A 23,777-nucleotide genomic window follows, 5' to 3' on the forward strand; every position below is an offset into this window, starting at 1 on the left:
TTAGAAAAAAATAATTTATTAATTAGGATTTTATAACACACAAAAATAAATAAATAAATACAAATACTGGTGTCTTAACTTTATAAAAATTTTATAATTAATTTTTGTAATGGGATATCAATCTTCTATTTAGTTTCAATTTTATAAAGAATTTTTAATTTTTAATAATATATCAAATTTTGTGTTTAATTTTAATTTTAAATAATTTTATTAATTAATGAAATAATATAAAATAAGATATATTTATCAATCGTTGACGTGAATGAGGTACGGTTTAGTTTACAGTTTCAAAGTAACTAAAAGATCACAATCTTGACTAAAACATTTTCCTAGGTAAGGTACATGTCGCCGGAACTCACGCCGACAACCTAGGCTACGTGCCAACGGTCTAATGGCAGGGCGTTAGCGGCAAAGACCAAATCGTCCGAACCTCGATCTTAACCGCCGTGAAAAACCACCGTCGAGAAATCAACGCAAGTTGTGTACGTACAGCGAGAGGCCCGATTCAAGCTTCGTCAAGCTCGACCAGTTCTCCTTCGCCATTGTCGATGACAGCATGAACTTGACGATACCAGAGCCGGGGTTGAGCACCAACACCAACGTGTGCGGCGTTCTTCTGGCAGCTTGGCTGCCGGGAACCGAAGCTCAAAGCATCGGCTACCTTCTGTTCGGTAATTTTGAATTTACCGGAAAACTTTGCTGGGACCTGGTACCGGCGAGTGGATCAGCTGTCGGGCGATACTCCCTAGTATCCTCTCTCTCTTCCCGTTTGGTTTGGTCTCACAGCTAAACCTAGCTTTGTGGGATCAAACTAGTTCAATTTCTTGACGAGTACTAATAGTGTAAACGACCAAATTATCTTATTTTTGTACAATAAAATTCATGTTTATTGTTCAAGTTAGACATATTATCACTCATTAAACAGTTTTCTGTTCCCAAAGTTGTTAGAATTAATCTAAAGCATAGCTTTTGACACTAATTTATTCTCATAACAAGTGCGCTTATCTTGGAACTCGAATTATTTTGAATTTATTCAGATAACAAATGTATTTGTCTTAAACCCAAATTTAACAAGTCAAAGTATCACTGATTTTTTTTTTTTTTTAAAAAAAACTTTTATCTCATTTCTAAGACACTATCCTATTTTATTTTCCAAAGTTTCAAATCTATCAAATATGTGATCCCTAATTTTATGTTTTCATATATTGTCCAAATTTGCTTCAATCAAGAAAGGATTCTGGAAGTTTCTCCATCTCAAAGCGTGGAAGAATGTGTGCAGGCTTACTGACTAGGAGGTCTGGGATTTAGAAGTTTTTACCACATGAATAAACCTGTGTTTGCCAAATTTGGGTGGAGATTACTGAACCATGAAGTAGGAAAGCCCCGTCCCATATGGATCGAAGTAATGAAGCAAAAGTACTTTAAGGATGTACAGTATCTGGAAGCTAAGGAAAGTCATGTTCTCCAACGTGGAAATTAATGCTTTTAAAGTCCCACGAGATCGATGTCTAAAAGAAATGTCCAAGGAGATCATAGCTAAGGGTGATGCTTGTAAGTTGCTGGGCAATGTGTCTTCATCAAGGTTCAACCCAAAACACAAATTGCCAGAAGCAAAAATAAAGAAGAAAAAGTATAAAGCGAAATTATACTTGCCGGCAACCAGATCAGAGTGAATGTAACTATTTGAAGTTAGGACTCCTCCGTTGCCATTGTACTTTGGACAGAAAAAAAATAAAATAAAGCTTCTAAGATCCGCCACATTTGATTAGACATAAAGCTGAGTCTATAATTGGCCATGGATGTGAAATTACTGACTTGTTCAATCAGATAGATACGAACATCAATTGACCACCAGATAATCTCGACAAATTAATGCCAAATCACATATTGAGCAAGAAGAGAACACTTTAAGATGAAAGTTAACTAAACCATCTAAGTATATTTTTATACTCTTTTACTCTAATTTTGGATAAACAGATTATTCAACACCAAGAATGAAATGTATTATAACTTATAAGGTCAGCAATTATCATACATTAGGACAACAAGAAAACAGAGGAAAACAAACAAAAAACATCACACCATGCCATGCTTAAGAGCTACCCTTTTTGTTACAAAATTTCTTCCATTTCCACCCCAACTTTTTTATGGATAATTTCATTTCTAATTGCCTTCATATATATATATATATATATATATACACGCGCGCGCGACATCGTATTCATCATAACAACCAAATCTCAACTACAGTTATCTTTTGTATGTTAACAGAAGCTGTTTCAATTTCTATATCTGCTTCTGCCCCACATTTTAGTTCTCGTTTCTTTTATATTTTAGTTTCTTCCTGAAACACAGAGTTCAAGTTTTCCACTACCTGCTTTATGTACACATTGAAGACGGTAGTTCTTTTTTTTTTTTTTTGGCTAAGAGAAGATGGTAGTTTCTCCTACTTCTGTAAAGGAAAGTGAACAAACACCAATGACGTTATGCAGTAATATATAAAACCCAGTACAAAAGCAATCCCTGCTAGTGATAGCTTCCCATGGTGTATTGCAACTTTTTTTTTTTTTTATTTCAAGCCTACTTCATCTAATGTTTTAAAAAGTGCCATTCAAAAGAACAAGCAAGAATATTATTCAACCATGCCATGCTTCAAACTTTTGATTGTGTAGCTACTAATTCTCAATTGCAAAAACAAAGCAAAAACTAACCACAATTCAAAAAGTCAACGCCCAATAGTTCAACCCATTAAGCTTTGCTGCTCCAGTTGCTAGTTCCTCCTGGCTAACAACTCAAGGGTAAGTCCTCCTTGCCCACAAAAACAAAATTTAGTCAAAGCCCCAACCCCGTCCTCTCTTGAGTTTGAGGACGAGAGAAAGACCTGCACGGATACGTACATGCACGTGTTATGTACACATATCTTAAGTTCAGATGCTTTAATAGAACTACAAAACCGATTATGAGAGAGAGCACCTCAAATTCAGATGCAAAAGGAATTACAGACGTACATGTGATAACATATTTTATTTAACACAGAGATTAAAAAAAAAGGGAACTTATTTGAACTCGGCTATATTTTTGCAACGGGGAATCATTTCAATTTGTACACAAGTACGAAATTTCACGATGAGCCCTTACTACAGTAATATAAGCTAATCAATCGTCAAGTTCCAAGGGCTTGAAATACTTCCCATCGATGAGGTAAGTGCCAATGGCGAGACGCACTGCCCACACGTCCTTGGGCTTCCTCGACACAATCCTGCATCATCACAACAGCAACACGAACACTGAGTCAATGCCGATAATGAAGCAGTCCAACAATGATTTCATCGATGGTTATACATTAAAAAAACAGTAAATTAAGCGACCGACAATTATAAAAATGCGATGACACTAGAGCGAGAGAGATCGATCGAAGAAAGATCGACAGATACCTGCCAACATCCCCAGGCTTGACCAAGCCTGCGTTGACTCTCAGACAAGGAACCGAGGCGGCAGTTTTTATCATTTTAGGAGCCTCAATTACGATGATTGGCGAGCCAATCTGAAGCCCCGAATTCGAAGCAGCCGCCGGCGACGACTCCGATTCGAAACAAGCGAGTGGTTTCTGTCTCGCAGTCTGACTGTTGAAGCCCCGCTTACAGTGCACAAAGCCGCGTGTACGATCATTCGAATGCGGGAATGCTGCGGACGAAGAAAGGGCAAACGCCATGGTCCAGTGAATCGAAGCAAAGCCGATGAAACGAAGATGTTCTTCTTGTGGCTGTGATCGTCACGATTTTCAAAAAGATTGGCATCGTGGCCATGGCGGGGATAAAAGGGCCGGACCACCGCTAAACCAGGCCCGTTTACATTCCACAAGCCCGCCTATTAAAAATATGTTCACGGCCCACGCCCATTCATGAAGCCTTTTTTATAAATATTTTCTTGTTATATTGAGTCGAGTCCTCACCACTTAGTTGCATTTAGAAGCTAAATAAATAATAACTGAACATGAAAGATGGAATCTACTTTTATCGTTCTATTTTCAAACAAATATTAATTGTAAATGTAAGACTTACTTATAACATTGATTTAATGATAATTTTTATTAAAAATAGTAAATTTCATAAGATTTTAGTAGAAATACTATACCTATATTATAAAAAATAACAGATAATACCATTATCATTAACAAATCAAATTAAATGACTAATTTATTATCATATTTAATATATTTTATCTCATTTTCAATTATTACAATTTTTTTTTATTTCTTTCCTTACTTTTTGTCTTGTTAATGATTAACGAAGAATTGTTAATCATCAAGTGTTGATGGCGTAATTAAAACTTTATTATATATATTTTTCTTTTAATTTTCATGCACACATCTCTTTATATTATTATGTTAATATTAATTTTTTTTATAAGTTATAATTTATCTCTTGCTATCTTCTTATATATATATCTCTATATTTTAGATGTTATTTAGATTTTATGTAGGTTCCTTAATAAATCTCAAATAATAATTTAACCCATGTTAATGTGTTGGTGAGAACCTATTAATATATATATTTTTAAGAAGAATAAAAAGATATAATGATATTATAATAAAGTTTTATAAGCATTAATTTATCTTAAAAAGGATAAAGATGAGTGATATTTTAAAAAAAACAAAAATAATTTGATGAGTGTATTTTAATTGAATTTGAATGATGATTAGTAAAAATTAAAAAAAGAAAAGAAAAGAAAAAGACAGTTTAGCTTCTTTTTTCCTCTCGCCTTTGCTTTGCCGGTCTATGATGGCATGTTGCCATTTCGTTTTACCCGCGGTATTCCGAAATTACCCTCCCCTGTATAATGCCCCCAGACGGCCTTTCCCTCCGCCCTCTTCTCCCTCTCTCTCTCGCCTTGCTTCTGGTGATCTCTTCTTCTTGCACTTCCAGCCCTTCTTCTTTTTCTCTCCCTCTCTCTCTTATCTCTCTTCCCCCCCCCCCCCTTCCCCCCACCTCTCTCTCTCTCTGCAGCTCTCTATCCAGGAATACAATCACAAGGATATATATTACAGATATATAATATTCCGCATCAGCGGAAATCATCTCAGATTGGGGCTTGAATTTGCTCGTTTTGTCTGAATTTGAGCTGGGAGGAAAGCCAATTCGCCCTTCCAAATGACTGTCTTGACTCCTGCCCCAATTGATGTACGTGCTCTCTCCCTCTCTCTCTCTCCCTCTCTCATCGGCGTGCGTGCATGTATATAAATTGATACGTGTTTAGGGTTTTGGTTGTGGAGGGCTGGGCTGGGAATTGAGTTCAGATATACATCGGGAATGGTGTTTCGTGGGTTTTTGGATTAGGTAGGGTTGGTGAGATCACTAGAGCTTTGTAGCATTTGGATCCGGAACTGTCTAACTCGTGCGTTTTGCAGCAAGAGGACGAGGAGATGCTCGTCCCGCATTCGGATTTGGTCGAGGGTCCCCAGCCCATGGAAGGTGATTTTGTTTTTGATTTATGGGTGAAGTCATTTCTTCTGATTGAATGAAGTTAACCGAATCTGTACTTGACACCTGGGATATGTGGCCAGTTAGACATGATGTGTATGACATCAGTAGTTAGATACTTGCTTAATGAGTATAGGAATTTTTTTTTTATTGAAACCGTGCAAAAAAAATTATTTCTTTACATAAAAAACTCTGTTGTTCTAAAAATGAAAAATTAAATGCATTAAATATTATATAAAGTTGAACCATGCCATCCTGTCCTTAGATGTGCTTGACACTTAGATAGCTGGTCGCACCTGACTTTACTACCTAAGTCCATTTTTAATAGGACTTAGGTAGTTAGGAATATTTTATCTTTTCACTAATTAAGACAAGATGGGTACACATATGAGTGGAACCCGACCAATGACTTGGTATTTATGATGTTACTTTTGTCTACATTCCAGTTATATGTCTAGAAAATGAATGAAGAATTGGTTTGGATCCTTAGGTTGGAATTTGAATATCAGATAACTTTTTGCAACTTCAGAGGGCACTAAATGGTGTGCATACTGACAGATTTTGTGTCTAAATACACTAGGGAATGTTTTTCGATATTTTTCATTTCTAGCTAGCAGGTGGTATATCAATCACTTTCCGAGTTTTATCAAGTTGATTTTCTGATGAACACTCAGGCATCCTGAATGCATGATATGGTATATGGTTTTGTTATTTTTCATGATATCCAATGGAAGGTGAATGAAGATGCAACTCAGTAGCTTGACAAAGAAAAGGTGCAAGCACTGGATTCTATTTTGTAAACCTAAGGCCATTGGAACCGTATCACCATGTGCTTTGATTTCTATTTTATAAGATGCATCTTTGGGATTCTTGATTTGCTTTAGTTATTTGACATTTTTGACCTATCACTAGTTGTGGCACAAGGAGAGGCAGGCAATGCTACTGAGAATCAGCAAGTCGAGGACCCACAATCATCAAGGTTCACATGGAGGATTGAGAACTTTTCTAGGTTGAACGCAAAGAAGCTTTACTCGGAAATTTTTGTTGTTGGTGGTTATAAATGGTATCTTCTATCTTCCCAACCTAATTGCTCCTGTTGTCAATTCTCTGTTCATGGTATTAATTAGTCCATGCTTTTTTTTGTGCAGGCGTATTCTAATTTTTCCAAAGGGAAATAATGTCGACCATTTATCCATGTATCTGGATGTTGCAGATTCAGCGACGTTACCATATGGGTGGAGTAGATATGCACAGTTTAGTTTATCTGTAGTTAATCAAATTCATAGCAAGTATTCAATCAGAAAAGGTATCTCAATGACATGCATACCAGTTTTCTTTTCTCTTTTATTTGTTCTGGGCACATAGCTGATCTACATCTCACACTGATAAAAGCTGTTTTCTTGATGCAGTCTGATATAATTATTATCAATGGTTGTATCAAGCAAATTTAAATTACCTTATCTTTATCTTTCTCTAACAACTTTTATCTTTGTAACTAAATGTTAACTTAGGGTTGGCAACCTCTCCACTTTAGTAAATGTTGTGGCAAAGATTCTTGTGCATCATAGAATCATTAGTTTGCTATTTTCTTGAGGATGAGCATTGGTAGCAACAATAAGGTTGCTCCTTTGTGATTGGAAGGTTACTAGTTCAAGTTATGGAAACAGCCTCTTCGCAATAAAGTGAAGAGAAGGCTGTGTATAAATATGACTTCTCCCCTGAATTCTCACAAAGTGGAGAGCCTCATCCAATAGGGATACCTTTTGATAAATACTCAGTTCTCTGGAAAATAATGTTATGAAGACACAAGATCTAATATCATTCGTGTCATTTAGAATTGACTTGTTACTAATATTCCATGGAAATTGAAGAGAATTTTCTAGTTTGAAATAAGAGAACATGTAAATGTTGCAACTCAATATTTTTGAAACTATTATATTTTCCTTGTGTATCAGAGGAAGAACCATTGTGCAAACCAGTCCTCCATTCTGCAGTTTATAGAAGATCTTCTAGTTTTTGACTGCGGATAGCATGAACTTCTGGTTCCTTTTCTATATTTTGTATAGAGTTTGGCCCCTTTTAAGGCCTTTTTTTTTTTTTTTTCTGTTGTATGCATCTTTACTAGAGACGGAGGGAGGGATTTTTGCTTGAGTTGTCGGAAAAAGTGGGCTATAGGAAATCAGGGGTTTCTGTCTATTTTTTATCCTTCTTGAAAGTTTGAATATTGGAAGTGTGAAAATTTAAGCTTCTGTGTTTTTTTTTTTTGTCCCTTTGCTGATCTGGACTGATAGTGCTCCATTGAATTCCTCTCATGTTTTAACCTTTTCAGTTGACAATGAGTGAATAGTAAGAGTCTAAAACTAACCAGTGAAGACCTTTTCATGCAACTGTAATGATGATTCCTTGAAAGATGGAGCATTGGGAGATGTCATAGTAAAGATCTAGTTTCTGTCTGGCATTTTGTGTAACCACTAGAAAAAAATGCCTTAAAAGGGGCACATAGAGCTAAGCCACATGCCTAGGCACACTATGACAACTATGAATATTACTTTCACATAAAAATGTCAGATGTATTTTTCTATTTTTAACCATTCTGCTTTACTTCTATAACATTCTCATTATCTTCCCATCTTTTTTGATGATTGATCCAAGATACGTGAACTAATTTTTTCTTGGTATGACTTGCTCATCTAGTTTTACCATAACATCAAAACAACACAACAACAACATATCCAGCCTTTATCCCACTTTGTGGGGTCGGCAGTTTTACCATAACATCATCCATACTTAATTTGTACTAAAGTTGCATTCCATATATTTAGTTTTCGCTTAATTTAAAACCTCTATATTCTGAAGTGTTTCTCCATATCTTAGCTTAGTGTTTACACCTTTTATTTCGTCAACCAACAGAACATCAGATGCCAACTTTTATGGTGCTATTGGAAACCATAACTGGAGTCATATTTGACTGGATTCTAGGTTTCTTCTTAACCCTGCCACTTTTTCCATTCTGCAGACACACAACATCAGTTCAATGCCCGGGAAAGTGATTGGGGTTTCACATCTTTTATGGGCCTTAGCGATCTGTATGATCCTTGCAGAGGTTATCTTCTGAACGACACATGTATAGTTGAAGCTGAGGTTATTGTTCGTAGGGTTGTTGATTACTGGGCATATGATTCAAAGAAGGAAACTGGTTTTGTTGGATTGAAGAATCAAGGAGCAACTTGTTACATGAACTCTCTCCTTCAGTTCCTCTATCACATTCCTTACTTTAGGAAGGTTAGCTTTCATGCTACTAGTTTGTATCTAGTTGATTATCTTTACTTATATGAATTTATTATGAACAGAAGATAATAAGTCAAATTATGTTTTCAGGCCGTCTATCACATGCCTACTACAGAGAATGATATACCATCTGCAAGCATCCCTCTGGCTTTGCAGAGCTTATTTTACAAACTCCAATATAGTGACAGCAGTGTTGCCACCAAAGATCTTACCAAATCCTTTGGATGGGACACATATGATTCTTTCATGCAGCATGACGTGCAAGAACTTAATAGAGTTCTGTGTGAAAAGCTTGAAGACAAAATGAAGGTATGAAACCATCATATTAAGGATTCATTTATTGTTTTCCTTGAATTCTGGCTAACATTTCAACTCTGAACAATACTGTGATAGGGAACTGTCGTGGAGGGCACTATACAGCAATTATTTGAAGGACATCATATGAACTACATAGAATGCATCAATGTGGACTATAAATCTACTAGAAAGGAGTCTTTTTATGGTATTTTTTTATATCCAAATTCCTTTCTAATGATAAAGAGCTGAATGGTTATTCTGGTGGTGCATAATTATGAATTTTATATGTTTGTGGACGGTAGATCTTCAGCTTGATGTCAAAGGTTGCCGTGATGTGTATGCGTCTTTTGACAAGTATGTGGAGGTTGAACGTCTTGAAGGTGATAACAAATATCATGCTGAGCAATATGGTTTGCAGGTCTGTTGGCATCTGCACTTTACCAACTAGTGGTTTGCTTAAAGTTTAATCAAGACTCAATTATTGCAAATCTTGAATGTTGTTTTGAGTTGGTCTTCGTCATTGTTTTTTGGGAATCCATTTATTCAGCATCTACATTACTTGTGAAAGCAACAACATGTCAATCCTTAATCGCACTAGGTGGGGTCAACTACATGAATTCTAGTTTGCCAATCTTCATTTGCTTAGCTAGAATTTATGATGTTTTATCCCACAAGTCTTACATTGTCTATGAACTACCTAACATAACCCTTCTCTTTTTGTGGGCTTTGGCCCGATTGTAAATTTCAAAGGGCTTCTAAATTTGTGATTGAGCTTTTGGTGTTCATTTGTTATGTGCATAGTTGTCAAAGGCTCAAGGTGCACTGAGGCACAAGAGTACTTGGAGTGTAGGTGCGTTGTAACGAAATGACTGGTCATTTCCGCATTTAATTCCTTCGCATTTTTTAAAAAATTCCAGCACTACTGTTCGGTAGCAGCTGGTAGGGTGATACACTACCATTTTGGATGTTTAGGCGTTAGCTAAATTAAGGTGGTGAACGGCTGGGTAGGAAGAAGACAAAAGGGAATATAGTTTGTTAGGAGTTGTACCAGGTGCGGGCCCACCTCTAACAGGGGAATATCCCCCAAACGGCCTATATATATCTGTACACCTCCATCGTGAGGAATTATCATTGAGAATTATCAGAATCTATTTCCTTCCTATTCTCTCACTCTCTAAACCCCTCCTCTCGTCTCTCTACTCTCTATTCTCCACTCTTACTCAACCACTTTTCCTTCACGAAACTCTTATCGGAGAAGGATTGTGACATTCTAGTATCAGAGCAAAGATTCTCGGCCAGAGCTCGGTGACTCAAAACAATGGCGGAAGGAACTCGCATGAAAGACATGGAGACGCGGCTCCACCAGCTAGGAGCGGCAGTGACCGAAATCCAGAATAGAATGGATAGGACGGAGTTGGAAGCTAACAGAAACCATGAGGCAGTGATCGCCATGGACCGAAGGATGGAAGACTCCATGGAAGGGCTTGAAAGGAGATTAGAAGGGTCGATCGCACGGGTACGTGAAGAGCTGGGAGCTCAAATCCAGCAGTTCATGGTGATGTTTACCCAACAAAATCGGGTCAGGTTAGCTCCAGACTTTCCACCTAGAAGGGAGAATGAACCTCTCTTGCAAAGGGTTATGATTAACCCGGAAGAAAGAGGTCAGGAAGCGTTAGAAATAATAGGAGGAGAAGAGCAGAACCATCACCCTCCAGGATTTCCTATGCCTCGGATGGAAATCCCGGTATTCGAAGGGATACATCCTCGGTGGTGGCTGAGGAAGTGCGAGAGATTGTTCGAATGGTATAACGTCCCCAGAATGCAAAGGGTGGGCCTAGCCGCTGCATACTTCAATGAGGTGGTAGACGCATGGTTCCAGGGGTGCTTGAGTCTAAGGAGAGAATACACCTGGGAGGAATTCTCTGAAAGGTTATGTGAACGCTTTGGAGAGAGAAGTGTGGCGGACACCATTGAAGAATTCAACAAGCTACGGCAAACTGGGAGCGTGGGATCCTATCTCAAGAAGTTCGAGGAGCTTAGATCATACATGGTTAGTCATAACCATCACCTCTCAGAAGCTTATTTTGTATCAAGCTTCATGAGTGGACTGAGCGAGGAACTCAGACCAATGGTTAAGATGATGAAGCCGCAGACAGTTGAACAAGCTTCAGAAAGTGCTCGTTTACAAGAAATGATGGTGGAGGCCTTGATCAAGAAGCAAAGGCAACTGCCCAGAGGAGCTAACACCGGGACAACTGGTATGGGGACAAAAGGGTACCCCCGTGACCCTAATAGGGGAAGGCCAAATACGAATACGAGTTCCACTCCTTATGGGGAGCAGCTACGTGAACAAAGAAGGATAGCTAGCTTGTGCTTCGGATGCGGGGATAGATATCACCCGGGCCATCAGTGCAAGAGGCAGATCTTACTATTGGAAGGAGAGGAAGAAGGGGAGCAGGACGAAGCCAAAGAAGAAGGAGTGGAAGGGGGTGATGAAGAGGATAATGGAGAGATCTCCCTACATGCCTTAAAGGGGGTGGCCGACAACAAGATCATCAAGGTGGGAGGTCAAGTTAAAGACTGCAATCTCATGATTTTAATTGATAGCGGAAGCACTCATAGCTTCCTTGATGAAAGCATAGTTGAGAAGTTGAAATGCCCACTCACGGGAACCATTCCCCTGAGCGTGACAATTGCCAACGGCTAGAGGGTGCTGAGTAATTTCACCTGCAAGGGCTTCTGCTGGGAGATGCAGGGGGAGAAGTTTGAGACAGACCTGAGGTTGCTTCAACTAGGAGGGTGCCATGTGGTTTTAGGAGTGGACTGGATGAAGGGGGTGAGCCCCATCAGCTTCGATTTCAATAGAATGGAGGTGTCATTTGAAAAAGATGGTAGAAGGATGACACTGACCTGGAAGAGCGAGATGGGGGCCTGTAAGATGATATCAGGAAGGTGGCTGCAAAGAGTGTTGAAGAGTAAGTGGAGTCAGATAGCCCACCTCTTCTCAGTGGTAGCAACCGAAGGGGATCACATAGAAGCCGCGACACAAGGGGAGATGGGGTTGACAGTAAGCACACCCCAGGGAATGCAAAACTAGGTATGTCACTTGGATACCCTTAATAAACTATTGGTGGATTACAAGGATCTCCTTAGGGAACCAAAAACTTTACCCCCAACCCGAATGTTTGACCATAACATTAATCTTAAACCTGGTGCCGAACCCATCAATATTAGAGCATACCGATACCCTCCCAACCAAAAGAACGAAATTGAAAAAATGGTGAGAACCATTCTTGAACAATCCCTCATTAGACCCAGCCAAAGCCCATTTGCTTCTCCCGTCCTTCTAGTCAAAAAGAAGGATGGAACATGGAGATTTTGTGTCGATTATCGGTAACTAAATGCCATGACTATTAAAGATAAATTTCCCATACCCTTAGTGGAGGACCTATTAGACGAACTTAACCATGCCAAATTCTTTTCTAAGTTGGATCTAAGGGCCGAATACCATCAAATTAGGATGAAGATTGAAGATATCCCAAAAACAGCCTTCAAAACCCACCATGGCCACTTTGAGTTCCTAGTGATGCCCTTCGGGCTCACAAATGCCTCGGCGACCTTCCAATCCCTCATGAACAGAATTTTTGAACCCTACCTCCGCAAGTTTATATTGGTTTTCTTTGATGACATACTTGTTTACAGCCCTATATTCGACCAACACCTAGCCCACCTCAAAGTCACCCTTGAAATCCTAAGAACCCACCAGCTTTTTATTAAGGAATCCAAATGTGCTTTTGCCCAAAGATAGGTGGAATATCTCGGTCACCTCATATCAGATGGCGAGGTTAGTACTGATCCTAGGAAGGTGGAAGCGATGTTGTCTTGGCCAAGGCCCACATCCCTGAAGGCTTTGAGGGGATTCTTAGGGCTGACCGGGTATTATCGAAGGTTTGTGCAAAACTACGAAATTATTAGCAAGCCACTGACCAACTTACTGAAGAAGGGAGGATTCAATTGGGGGCAGGAGGCAGATGAAGCATTCGAGAACCTGAAAGGGGCTATGAGCAGAGTACCGGTGTTGGGCCTCCCAGATTTTGACAAGCCTTTCACTCTAGAAACAGATGTGAGTGGAACCGGGGTAGGGGCAGTGCTGGCTCAAGAGGGAAGACCCCTAGCCTTCCTGAGCCAAGTGTTGAGTCCAAAACACTTAGGACTCAGCATTTATGGAAAGGAACTTCTGGTTATGCTCATGGCGGTAGACCGTTGGAGGCACTACTTGGAGGGCAACAAGTTCATCATAAAAACGGACCATGAGAGCTTAAAATTCCTACTACAACAGAAGCTCCAAACGCAATTACAGAAGAAGGGAATGACCAAATTAATGGGTCTGGATTACAGAATTCAATACTGGAAGGGAAAAGAAAACAAGGCAGCTGATGCACTGTCCAGACGTCATGAGGAGGGAGACTTAGTAGCCATAACCACCCTGGTGCCTGAATGGTATCAAGAAGTGATTGACAGCTATGAAGGAGACAGTAGAGTTAAGTCAATGGTGGAAAAGCTGGCATTGGGAGCCCAGGAGGTAGAGGGCTACACCCTGAACCAAGGGTTACTGAGGTTTCGCGGAAGGATTGTGATTGGACAAAACTCGAGGATCAAGGAAAGGATCTTTCAAGCACTACACGAGTCTCCGCTAGGAGGGCATTCGGGAGAACAGAACACTTACCTCTGGGTTAAGCAGGTGTTCTAGTGGCTGAAAATGAAAACAGAGATTAAGGAGCTAGTCCAAAGATGCGATACGTGTAGGAGGTGTAAGTCGAAGACAGTGGCCTACCCGGGGTTACTAAAACCCCTACCCATCCCCGACCAGGCCTGGACTAGTGTCTCGATGGACTTTGTGGAAGGACTTCCTCGATCGGAAGTGAGGGACAACATCCTGGTCGTAGTTGACCGGCTAACTAAATTTGCCCACTTCATTGGGCTGACCCATCCTTACATTGGCTCAAAATGTAACTAGGGTCTTCTTGGATAGGGTGATCAAATTGCATGGGGCTCCTAAGACTGTAATCTCGGATAGGGACAAGATTTTCACCAGCTTGATGTGGCAGGAGTTAATGAAGTCCCTCGGAACAAAACTAAATTTGTCCACCGCGTATCACCCCCAATCCGACGGGCAGACCGAGAGAGTGAACCAGAGTTTTGAAACATACCTGAGGTGTGTCTGTTTGCTGCAGCCCAAGGAGTGGCATAAGTGGTTGTCATTAGCACAGTGGTGGTATAACACCAGCCACCACTCGTCAACCAAGATGTCCCCTTTCGAGGCCTTATTCGAGTACAAACCACCCCTTCTACCAGCAGTGGGAGGAAGCTCTAATGTGGCCTCAGTGGAGGAGTATTTGCAACAAAGGAGGGAGATGACACAGCAGTTGAAGCAAGAGCTAGCCTCGGCCCAAAACCGCATGAAGCAGAACGCGGATCGAAGGAGAAGCGAGAGGGAGTTCGAAACAGGGGATCAGGTGTATCTTCGACTAAGGTACAGCCACCTAAAGTCAATTTCTCGAGGGAAGGTCACTAAACTTAGCCCCAAGTATTATGGACCGTTCCCTATTGAAGCTAGAATCGGGAAGGTAGCCTATGGATTGAAGCTTTCCCCAGGGTCACAAATTCACCCTGTTTTCCATGTTTCACTGTTAAAAAAGTCGGTGGGAGCTCAACCAATGAGTTCAGTGCTACCAGCCCTTCCCAAGGAGGTCAGCGCAAGGACCGAACCAGAGGCTGTTGTCGATAGGCGGGTGATATACAAGCACGGGGCGCCACTCATCCAAGTATTGGTCAAATGGCGAGGGCACACTTCAGAAGACAGTACGTGGGAATACCTTCCGAAATTCCTCAATCAGTTTCCACAAGCGGCCAGCCTCCTTAGCATTTCTCGAGGACTAGAAATGGCTAATGGAGGGGGAGTTGTCATGAAATGACTGGTCATTTCTGCATTTAATTCCTTTGCATTTTTTAAAAAATTCCAGCACTACTGTTCGGTAGCAGCTGGTGGGGTGATACACTGCCATTTTGGATGTTTAGGTGTTAGCTAAATTAAGGTGGTGAACAGCTGGGTAGGAAGAAGACAAAAGGGAATATAGTTTGTTAGGAGTTGTACCAGGTGCGGGCCCACCTCTGATAGGGGAATATCCCCCAAACGACCTATATATATCTGTACACCTTCATCGTGAGGAATTATCATTGAGAATTATCAGAATCTGTTTCCTTCCTATTCTCTCACTCTCTAAACCCCTCCTCTCATCTCTCTACTCTCTATTTTCCACTCTTACTCAGCCACTTTCCCTTCACAGAACTCTTACCAGAGAAGGATTAATTCCTTCCTCAAGAGTGGGGTTGTGACAGAGGTGCAAGGCACACATTTAAAAAATCTGTATAAAAATACTTATACATCATTATTTTGAAGATATTCCTATAAACAAGTGAATGCAAGCTTATAAAATCATAAATAACAAATAACAAACACTATTTAACTATGGTTATGTAGTTTCGCATCTTTTTAACGAGGCTCATTTATATGCCGATATTTGTTTTACATGTAATTTACTTTGTTTATTCTTCATAAAATATTACTAAATATATGTGATTGTAATCTTATCTTTTGTATCAATTGACTGTACTTGATGGTGTTTAACTCTTGCAGGATGCTAAAAAGGGTGTCTTGTTCATTGATTTCCCTCCCGTCCTTCAGCTTCAGCTGAAACGGTTTGAATATGATTTTATGAGGGACACTATGGTGAAGGTGAGCAATTAAAATAACCATTTCCATCCTGCTGCTTTCTGTTCAAATGGTGCCTAACCTACTCCTATTACTCTCTGTATACAAGGTCTAGAACTTAGAACAAACAATGTAAAGTCACACTTGAATCAAAGAAAGATATGAGCTTTGGATTTTGATGTCATGCACTCACCTACATGCTCGCATGAGTTATCTCTTTCTCTTTTGTGCCTATTCTAATTTAGGCATGTCGAGTATCCATAATTGTCATATAATTAATTCCATTTTTCCTGTAATGGAATACATGCTTGCTTCTCTCTGTCTACCCCCCCAATCATTATCATCAATTGCACCTGATCTTAACTGAGTAAGGGTTAGTGGCACGACATTCATAATGTCAATTGACTTCTAAATGTCATATTAACAATACAAATCCACACAAAATTTTATGCTGAATGCCTTTCTTGACGCAACCCTTTAGGAAGAGCTTGATGAGATAAACTTCCAACACCATCTTCACACAAAAAAGTTTTATGAAATAATGGTGAATGAAGATAATTGATATGGTCTTGTTTCATCTCACAGTTGATATTGTGAAACCAAAGGGTACAATTAGATTAGTGCTTAGTGCCCTCAATATTATTAATGCATTTAGACATATCAAGGCGTCATCAAATTATCAATACATAGTGCATTGAATATTGTTGGTTTGGTGCAATTAGATTGGTGGAATACTAGAATAAAGTAAAACTGCTATGAAAAGAGTGTGAACTCAATAATCTGAAAATAATGGATTTATTGATTATCTTTTTTCTTTTTTCCCCCTTCGAATTGGAAAGTAATTTGGCATGAGTTTAGCACTTTAATTTTGAATGTATGCATGGGTGTGCTTGTGTGTATTTATATTGCATTGTTATGGTAAATAGCTGATGTGCTTTCTCTTGAATGTGGAAACTTATAACATTTCAAATGCTTTATTCTTTACACACACACACACACACATTTATATGTTTTATAAAAGGCATAACTATACAAAGAAAAATATGGCATGCATTGTATGGTAACTTATCAAAGTTGTGAACAAGGATGTGACATTGAAGGTTCACCTAAAACCAAGCGTTGGGTTTGAATAGGTGTCTCACTCTGACTTGTATATACTTGAGTAGGTGAATCCAAACCCAAGCACAACTTATATCACAATGGTTGAGTTGATTATAATAATTTGATTAGGTTCATTTATTTTTTGTAGGTATCTTATTGAAGAAAGACACATTTATTTTCCGTTTAAATAATTAAGTTCTTGTTATCCTTTGTCAGGCATGTCTTGTAACATGTCTTGAAGAATAACACGCCACCAGTATCACTCTAGGAACTTTGCACTAATCTTTTGGGTGATGTAAAGGAAAAAGGGTTTGGGCATGTGCAAAAGGTGTATATATCCAGTACGAGATGGAACCCAGTGTGCTTTTGTATGTATATACAATACAATATATTTTGTGGTGTCTTGGGTTTTCTGTTTGACATGACGTTTCATTCTTCATCATTTAAGATTAGGGTAAAATTACACTTAGCATCCTTGAGATTTCACTAAAATACATGTAACCCCCCATATTTTGAAAATTACACTAAACCTCCCCTCAAGCAAATATTTGTTAAGAAAATTGTGTAATTTTATAAAACATTAGGGATACCTCTTATAAAATAAATCCAACTTCAAGGACTGTTAAAGTGTTGTCTTGAGTATAAGATAAGAAGATCAGTGAAAGCAGTGCATTTGAGGGTCAATGAAGAATTAAATAGGAGTTTATATCCCAATCTGTAATTAGTGATAGTTGGGGGGGGGGGGTGAAACTATAAATATGTTTGTCTTCATTGGGATATCTGCCTACTCTATAAAATAGAGAGCATGGAGTGTGTGTACGACAAGATTCATTCTCATTCTCTATGTTTGAGTGCAGTGTGTGAGAGGAAAGACTTGTGTCCAAGAAAGTTCTTTGTAATCTCTAAGAATATTGTATTCGGGTGGGATAGAGAGGGAAGAGAGTGATCGATCATTTTCTCATTTCTATTGTTATTGATTGCAATTTCATTCTGAGAGAAAGGCTAGAAAGGTAGCTTTGTAATATTGTGGAATGAGGGATTGTTGTACTTGGGTATAGAAAGAGAAGTGCTACCATTGTATTGATTGGTTTAATCAATAAAGAAAGACTGCTCTATGGGGGTTTGGACACTGGATGTAGGGTTGTAACTGGTGCAATCCGAACCAAAATAATCTTGGTGTTCTTGTGAATGTTTGGTTTGCGCATTCTTACTCTTTTAATTCTGTTTCTGTTCTGTTTATTATTTATGTTGATTCTATTAATTCTATTCTTAAGTTTAAATTCGTAAGTGTGTGCAGTTGAAGAGTGGCTGAATTCTTGTCTAAGAAAACTGATCCAGTGGCCCTAGGATTAACAAGGACTAATCTGATAGTGTAATTTTTGAAAGTGAAGGCTAGTCCATGTATTTATACCAAACCTTAGGAGTGTTAATTGTAATTTACCTTTAAGATTAATATATCCCGTCATTCCATTTGAGTTCCCCTGCATGTTTCTTTATCTTTTTGTTATTATAGTTCCTGGTAAATTTTTTGATTTGAATATGAAGCTTTATCTCATCTGAATTTATCTTATCTGGAACAGCCTTCTATGTTCATAGAATAGTTTGCCATTACATTGTTTAGGCACAATTGGTTACTCTAAAAGTTTGTTTGTTGTTTATACCAGGATGCTATATCTTAATCATCGCTTTTTTGTTGTTGATTAGAGATTAAATGGCTAATTTTTCTTCTTTCAGTTATATATATGTAACGTTCAACCATTTGTTTCCAAAATAAAAGAAGATCCCTTCAATTATTTTCTTTTTTTGATAAGTAACAAAATTATTAAAAGGTGAAGAGCATTGACCATAAAGGGGTGATCCCTGTACAAAAGAATCAAGGCAGGGCAAACCTATCTGTTTCCTTATGACAAAATATCATCCAAAAGAATGTAAAAGGAGTCCAAGGAGATGGGATCTTTCTCCTGCATGCTTAAATATGAATGGCATGGTAAAATCCAAGCTGTGAATTGACTTTCTACTACTTTAGGCTACTCTTTAACAGTAGTATAGAGACTTCAATTATGGAAATCAATTGAATACATGATTTTAACTGATAAATAATTTGGGTATCATCTTGTGCACAGTTTAGATGGCCAAAGACATCTTTTGGAGAGTGGAACTTTATTTTCTCTATTTTTTAAATCATTTTATATAATTCTTATTCTCCTGTCTTATAGATTAATGATCGTTATGAGTTTCCTGTGCAACTTGATCTTGATCGAGAAAATGGAAAATACTTGTCACCAGATGCTGATAGGAGAGTTCGAAACCTCTACACACTTCACAGGTACTTTTGACCTTGCTTGTTGTCAGTAAAAAACCTAGCTTAAATTTATGGCACTTTTTCCTTTCTCTTCTCCCCTTTCTTATGGTAATTGATTCCATTCCTTAGCATGAAACATTAATTGTTATCATTGTTATGCTAAGATGACCAATGGGCTGGATTTTTGTTTTTAGATGCCCATAAGGGATTGCCTGTTGTACCATGTAAGCTGTGAACCAGAGTATTGTCTTAAGTACCCACATTGCGTTCTAGCATTTGGTTTATCATCCAATTGAGCTGCAGTTGTTTTCTTATGCACATTTATTTGGAATTTCATGGCTGATTGTTCTATAATGCACTAAGTCATCATTTTGCCTGAATTCACACACTGCCATAAATTCATGATTAGATATTAGATTTTGACTTAAGTGGTCATTATTCATTTGATTGATTTAAATGGAGGGGAATTAAAATCTCAATATGGTAGGATGGTGAGGGAAATGTCAAAAGATGTCAAATATTATGCATCATTGAATTCTAGTAAACTGACACGGAGGACTAATTGATTACCTTTTTTGTTTTTTGGTTAAGGATAGCTTTTTCTTTTCAGGGGATTTGTTGTTGCTTTAGATATGTATGAGGTTTTATTTGGGTAAGTTACTTTTGTATGTTATGGGTTATTGTAGTACTTTTAGTTGTTTGTCTTCCTGTTTCCTTTTGTATCAGTTCCACCATTTACTTATTAATTGAAAAGAAAAAAACATTTGCATGTTATTGAATCTTCTCTATCATATTGTTTAGCCTAGAAAAATTGAACTGTGACATACCAATGTATCTTGAATTCTTGATGCATGCTCATCAACTATCCTTTTACTTCTTTGTGTGGTATGCACTGAGTTTTGTGTTATGTTTACAAACTTCTGCAGTGTTCTAGTCCATAGTGGTGGTGTCCATGGTGGACATTATTATGCCTTTATACGACCAACTCTTTCTGACCAGTGGTAAGCATTCAACTCCCAGATTTAGTCATGTATACTCTTGTCTGTGTGTGTGCTTTTTTTCCTTTTTCTCTAAATGTAGTTGATCCCACATAGTGGGATATAGGCTTGGTATGTTGTTGTTATCTAAATGTAGCTACTTTCTTCTGTATGCTTGTCTCTAGAAAGGGGCATATCTGTAATATTTATAATTCCACGAGGCTTAGTAGCTAGAATTGTGACTAGAAAGGTTTAGTGGCTAGAACTTCTATAACAGGTAGTTTTGGTACTGATCTATCCAAAAGAAAGCAAAAATTATTGCGGTATTGTTGACAGAGTTGATATTTGTCAGTCTTTATAGTGTCTTAGTACTGATCCCCCCCCCCCCCCCCCCTCCCCCCCCAAAAAAAAAAAAGAAAAAAAAGGAAATCTTGGTAAAACATATAGGCTGGTCTCCAAGTCCATCATGGTTGTGTTGACCACTGTATCTGCAATCTGACCAGCTTTGGTCTTGTAATTTGTTGTTTTTGCTTTGATTCTAAAATTGTGTTCCATATTGCAGATATATCCAGATTTATGACATTTTAAATCTTTGTATGAACTTAGGCAAACCCCATTCTTCTTCTTGCATGATTAGATTAATATAATGTCCAAGCATATGATTTTGAATCTATAAGAGAAAATTAGTTGAAATTTTGGAAACTTAATTCAACTAAATTAGTAATGTCCGCCCTTCCTTGATCTCTTGCTTTAATCTTCAAAATTTTCCTTCATGTGAAAAAATTGTCTTTGCTCTGCAGGTATAAATTTGATGACGAACGGGTGACAAAAGAAGATATTAAGAGGGCTTTGGAGGAGCAATATGGTGGTGAAGAAGAGGTTATGCTTTACTATGATTTCTAGATGGTTTGTTTTGTTCTTTTTCTTCACGTACACATTTCTTTTGAACCATTTTCTGACCTTTTTTACTTGCTTGTAATATGATAGTTACCACAGACAAACCCAGGATTCAATAATACACCTTTTAAATTCACTAAGTATTCAAATGCGTACATGTTGGTGTACATACGTGAAAGTGACAAGGAGAAAGTAATTTGTAATGTGGATGAGAAGGACATTGCTGAACATCTCAGGGTAATATGCTGGTATTGTGCACCATCAGTTTAATTTATCTATTCTCCATGTAGATTTTTGCCTAGTAACATTTAATGGCAATTCCAGGAAAGATTGAAAAGAGAGCAAGAAGAAAAAGAGATCAAGAAGAAAGAAAAAGCTGAGGCTCACCTTTATACCATCATCAAGGTTGTTGTTCTACTTGTATATACCTAGCTATATTTTTACACTGCTGTTCATCCTCCATTCAAGTTTTCTTTACTGAAGAATTATGTGATGTATTTTAGGTTGCACGAGATGAAGATCTTGTGGAGCAAATTGGAAGAGATATATATTTTGATCTTGTGGATCATGACAAAGTTAGGAGCTTTCGTATTCAGAAGCAGATGCCTTTTAACCTTTTTAAGGTACTAATTAGTATATGCTTTCATCAATTTGTGAATAGTTTTACCATGTTCTAATGTTAAATAGCAGAAAACTAAGGGAGAGATGTCAGATTAACTGAAGAAAAGAAGTAGAGGATGCCATATAAAGCAGAAACTAGAGAACAAAGGAGAATCCCATTACTTGACCATACAAGTTTTTGTGGAGAAGGGAACTTTCTTCATTCATGTAAATTGACTGTACATGACAGGACTGTATATATGCATACAAGGAGATTCCAAATCACATCCCTAACGGACTGTGATCTCGTAAGAATCATTAATCAATTGGAAAAGGAAACAAATAAAATCAAAGAAGCTGTAAATCCTCCTAGCTGTAATCCTTGTACATGGCCTAAAATAGAAAAGATTTTAAGACTTAAATGCTGAGATATTCGATCATCTAAGCTAGGGTGAAGATATTGTTCATCCCAAGCTTGGAACTTAGGTCTTCGAAGCATTTTCGAGACAAGGCTTTAGTTAGGATGTCAGCAACTTGAGAACTTGTTGGGTGTAGGCAAGTTCAATAACAGTCCCTTCAATTTTCTTCTTGATGAAGTGACGATCAATTTTCACATGGTTAGTCTTGTCATGGTGTAAAGGGTTCTTGACAATACTAATGGCAGATTGGTTGTCACAAAAGAGTTTCATAGGGATTTTGGTATGGTCTTAAAGTTCTTCTAACAATCTTTTTATCCAAATCCCTTCACAAATACCGTAAGCTATGGCGCAGAATTTTGCTTCTACACTACTCCTAGAGACCACTAATTGTTTATTGTTCCTTCAAGAAACAAGGTTGCCCCTCACGTAGGTGTAGTACTCAGATGTAGACCTTCGATTTGTGATTGAACCAACCCAGACTGCATCACTATAGATTTCTACCCCTCGGTTGGAACCTTTCTTGAAGGAGAGACCCTCTCTTGGAGTTAACTTCAAGTATCTCAAGATTCTTTAAACTGCCTCCATATGTTCTTCCCTTGGATCACTTATGAATTGGCTCACAACATTGATTGGAAAATAGATACCTGGTCAGGTGTGAGAAAGATATATAAGTCTTCCGACTAACCTTTGGTATTGGCCTTTATCAACTGGAGCACCCTTCTCTTCCCTTCCTAGTTTGGTGGTAGCTTCCATTGGAGTGTCAGCAATTTTACACCCAAGCATCTCTCATTCCTTTATAAGATCCAAGACATTTTTTCTTTGAGATATAGAGATTTGATTGCTAAATCTAGCCACCTCCATCCCTAGGAAGTATTGGAAATTTCTTAAATCTTTGATCTCAAACTCTTTGGCAAGTGTTTTCTTTAGACCACCAATTTCTTCTGTGAAATTACTTGTGACAATAATATCATCAACATATACAATCAAGATGGACATTTTACCTTCCGAGGACCTCTTCACGAATAGAATGTGGTCGGCTTGACATTTGGGAGTAGCCATGAAATTTTACCACTCTTGTGAACCTTTCAAACCACTCTCTTGGTGACTGCTTAAGGCCACATAGAGATCTTTTTAACTTGCACACTTGATTCTTTGTAGCTTGTGTCTCAAAATTTGGGAGAATCTTCATATACACTTCTTCTTCTAAGTCACCATTCAAGAATGCATTCTTCACATCAAGTTGAAACAATGGCCAGTCTAAGTTTACTGCTAGAAATAGGAGAACTCGAATGGTATTGAGTTTGGCCATAGGCCCAAACGTTTCTTGGTAATCAACACCATAAGACTGGGTGAAACCTTTTGCAACAAGGCGTGCTTTATACTTGTTAAAACTCCCATCTTCCTTATACTTCATTGTGAAAATTCATTTACATCCAACCGGTTTTTTACCTAAAGGCAGATTAGTGACTTCTTAGGTTCAATTCTTGTCTAGGGCACGTATCTCATCCAAAATTGCAGCCTTCCATGAGGGATCTTTGAGAGCCTCTTGAATGTTGGTAGGGGACCTGAATTGTATGCAAATTGGTAACAAATGCTCGAAAATTTGGTGAGACCCTTGTAAGAACTAAGAAATGTAATTATGAA

The 23,777-nt window shown here is 38.2% G+C and overlaps 2 protein-coding genes across 4 annotated transcripts in view; one reads left to right on the top strand and one right to left on the bottom strand.

Annotated features, from left to right (window-relative positions):
• Nucleotides 1–2,610: 2,610 nt before the first annotated feature.
• LOC127796434 (protein CHLORORESPIRATORY REDUCTION 42, chloroplastic) lies at nt 2,611–3,769 on the bottom strand. Its single transcript, XM_052328583.1, has 2 exons — nt 3,435–3,769; nt 2,611–3,259 (listed from the first exon to the last, which is right to left on the bottom strand). Exons 1-2 carry the CDS (start codon nt 3,710–3,712, stop codon nt 3,157–3,159), a joined length of 381 nt encoding a protein of 126 aa, XP_052184543.1. The 5' UTR covers nt 3,713–3,769; the 3' UTR covers nt 2,611–3,156.
• A 1,104-nt stretch (nt 3,770–4,873) lies between these two features.
• The window catches only part of LOC127796721 (ubiquitin C-terminal hydrolase 13-like), a 58,209-nt gene continuing 39,305 nt past the window's right edge, over nt 4,874–23,777 (top strand). The window contains exons 1-15 of one of the 3 annotated variants that reach the window (XM_052329037.1): nt 4,874–5,180; nt 5,408–5,471; nt 6,393–6,543; nt 6,629–6,786; nt 8,497–8,762; nt 8,859–9,077; nt 9,162–9,270; nt 9,368–9,483; nt 15,763–15,861; nt 19,155–19,264; nt 20,167–20,241; nt 21,018–21,096; nt 21,205–21,351; nt 21,439–21,519; nt 21,618–21,737. In XM_052329037.1, coding sequence (XP_052184997.1) covers nt 5,151–5,180; nt 5,408–5,471; nt 6,393–6,543; nt 6,629–6,786; nt 8,497–8,762; nt 8,859–9,077; nt 9,162–9,270; nt 9,368–9,483; nt 15,763–15,861; nt 19,155–19,264; nt 20,167–20,241; nt 21,018–21,096; nt 21,205–21,351; nt 21,439–21,519; nt 21,618–21,737 — 1,824 coding nt within the window. In that variant the 5' untranslated portion in view covers nt 4,874–5,150. The remainder of the gene's footprint in view (nt 5,181–5,407; nt 5,472–6,392; nt 6,544–6,628; nt 6,787–8,496; nt 8,763–8,858; nt 9,078–9,161; nt 9,271–9,367; nt 9,484–15,762; nt 15,862–19,154; nt 19,265–20,166; nt 20,242–21,017; nt 21,097–21,204; nt 21,352–21,438; nt 21,520–21,617; nt 21,738–23,777) is intronic. The other 2 variants (XM_052329039.1, XM_052329038.1) reach the window with 2 other exon arrangements.

This window comes from Diospyros lotus, chromosome 3 (genome assembly GCF_014633365.1).
Source record: "Diospyros lotus cultivar Yz01 chromosome 3, ASM1463336v1, whole genome shotgun sequence".
NCBI classification, from domain to species: domain Eukaryota; kingdom Viridiplantae; phylum Streptophyta; class Magnoliopsida; order Ericales; family Ebenaceae; genus Diospyros; species Diospyros lotus.

What these genes read in the sequence shown, in the direction of transcription:
- LOC127796434 (XM_052328583.1), bottom strand. Translation starts at nt 3,712, where the DNA reads ATGGCGTTTGCCCTTTCTTCGTCCGCAGCATTCCCGCATTCGAATGAT. An exon ending in AAGCCTGGGGATGTTGGCAG is followed by an intron (nt 3,260 to 3,434) that starts GTATCTGTCGAT and finishes GTGATGATGCAG; the next exon opens with GATTGTGTCGAGGAAGCCCA.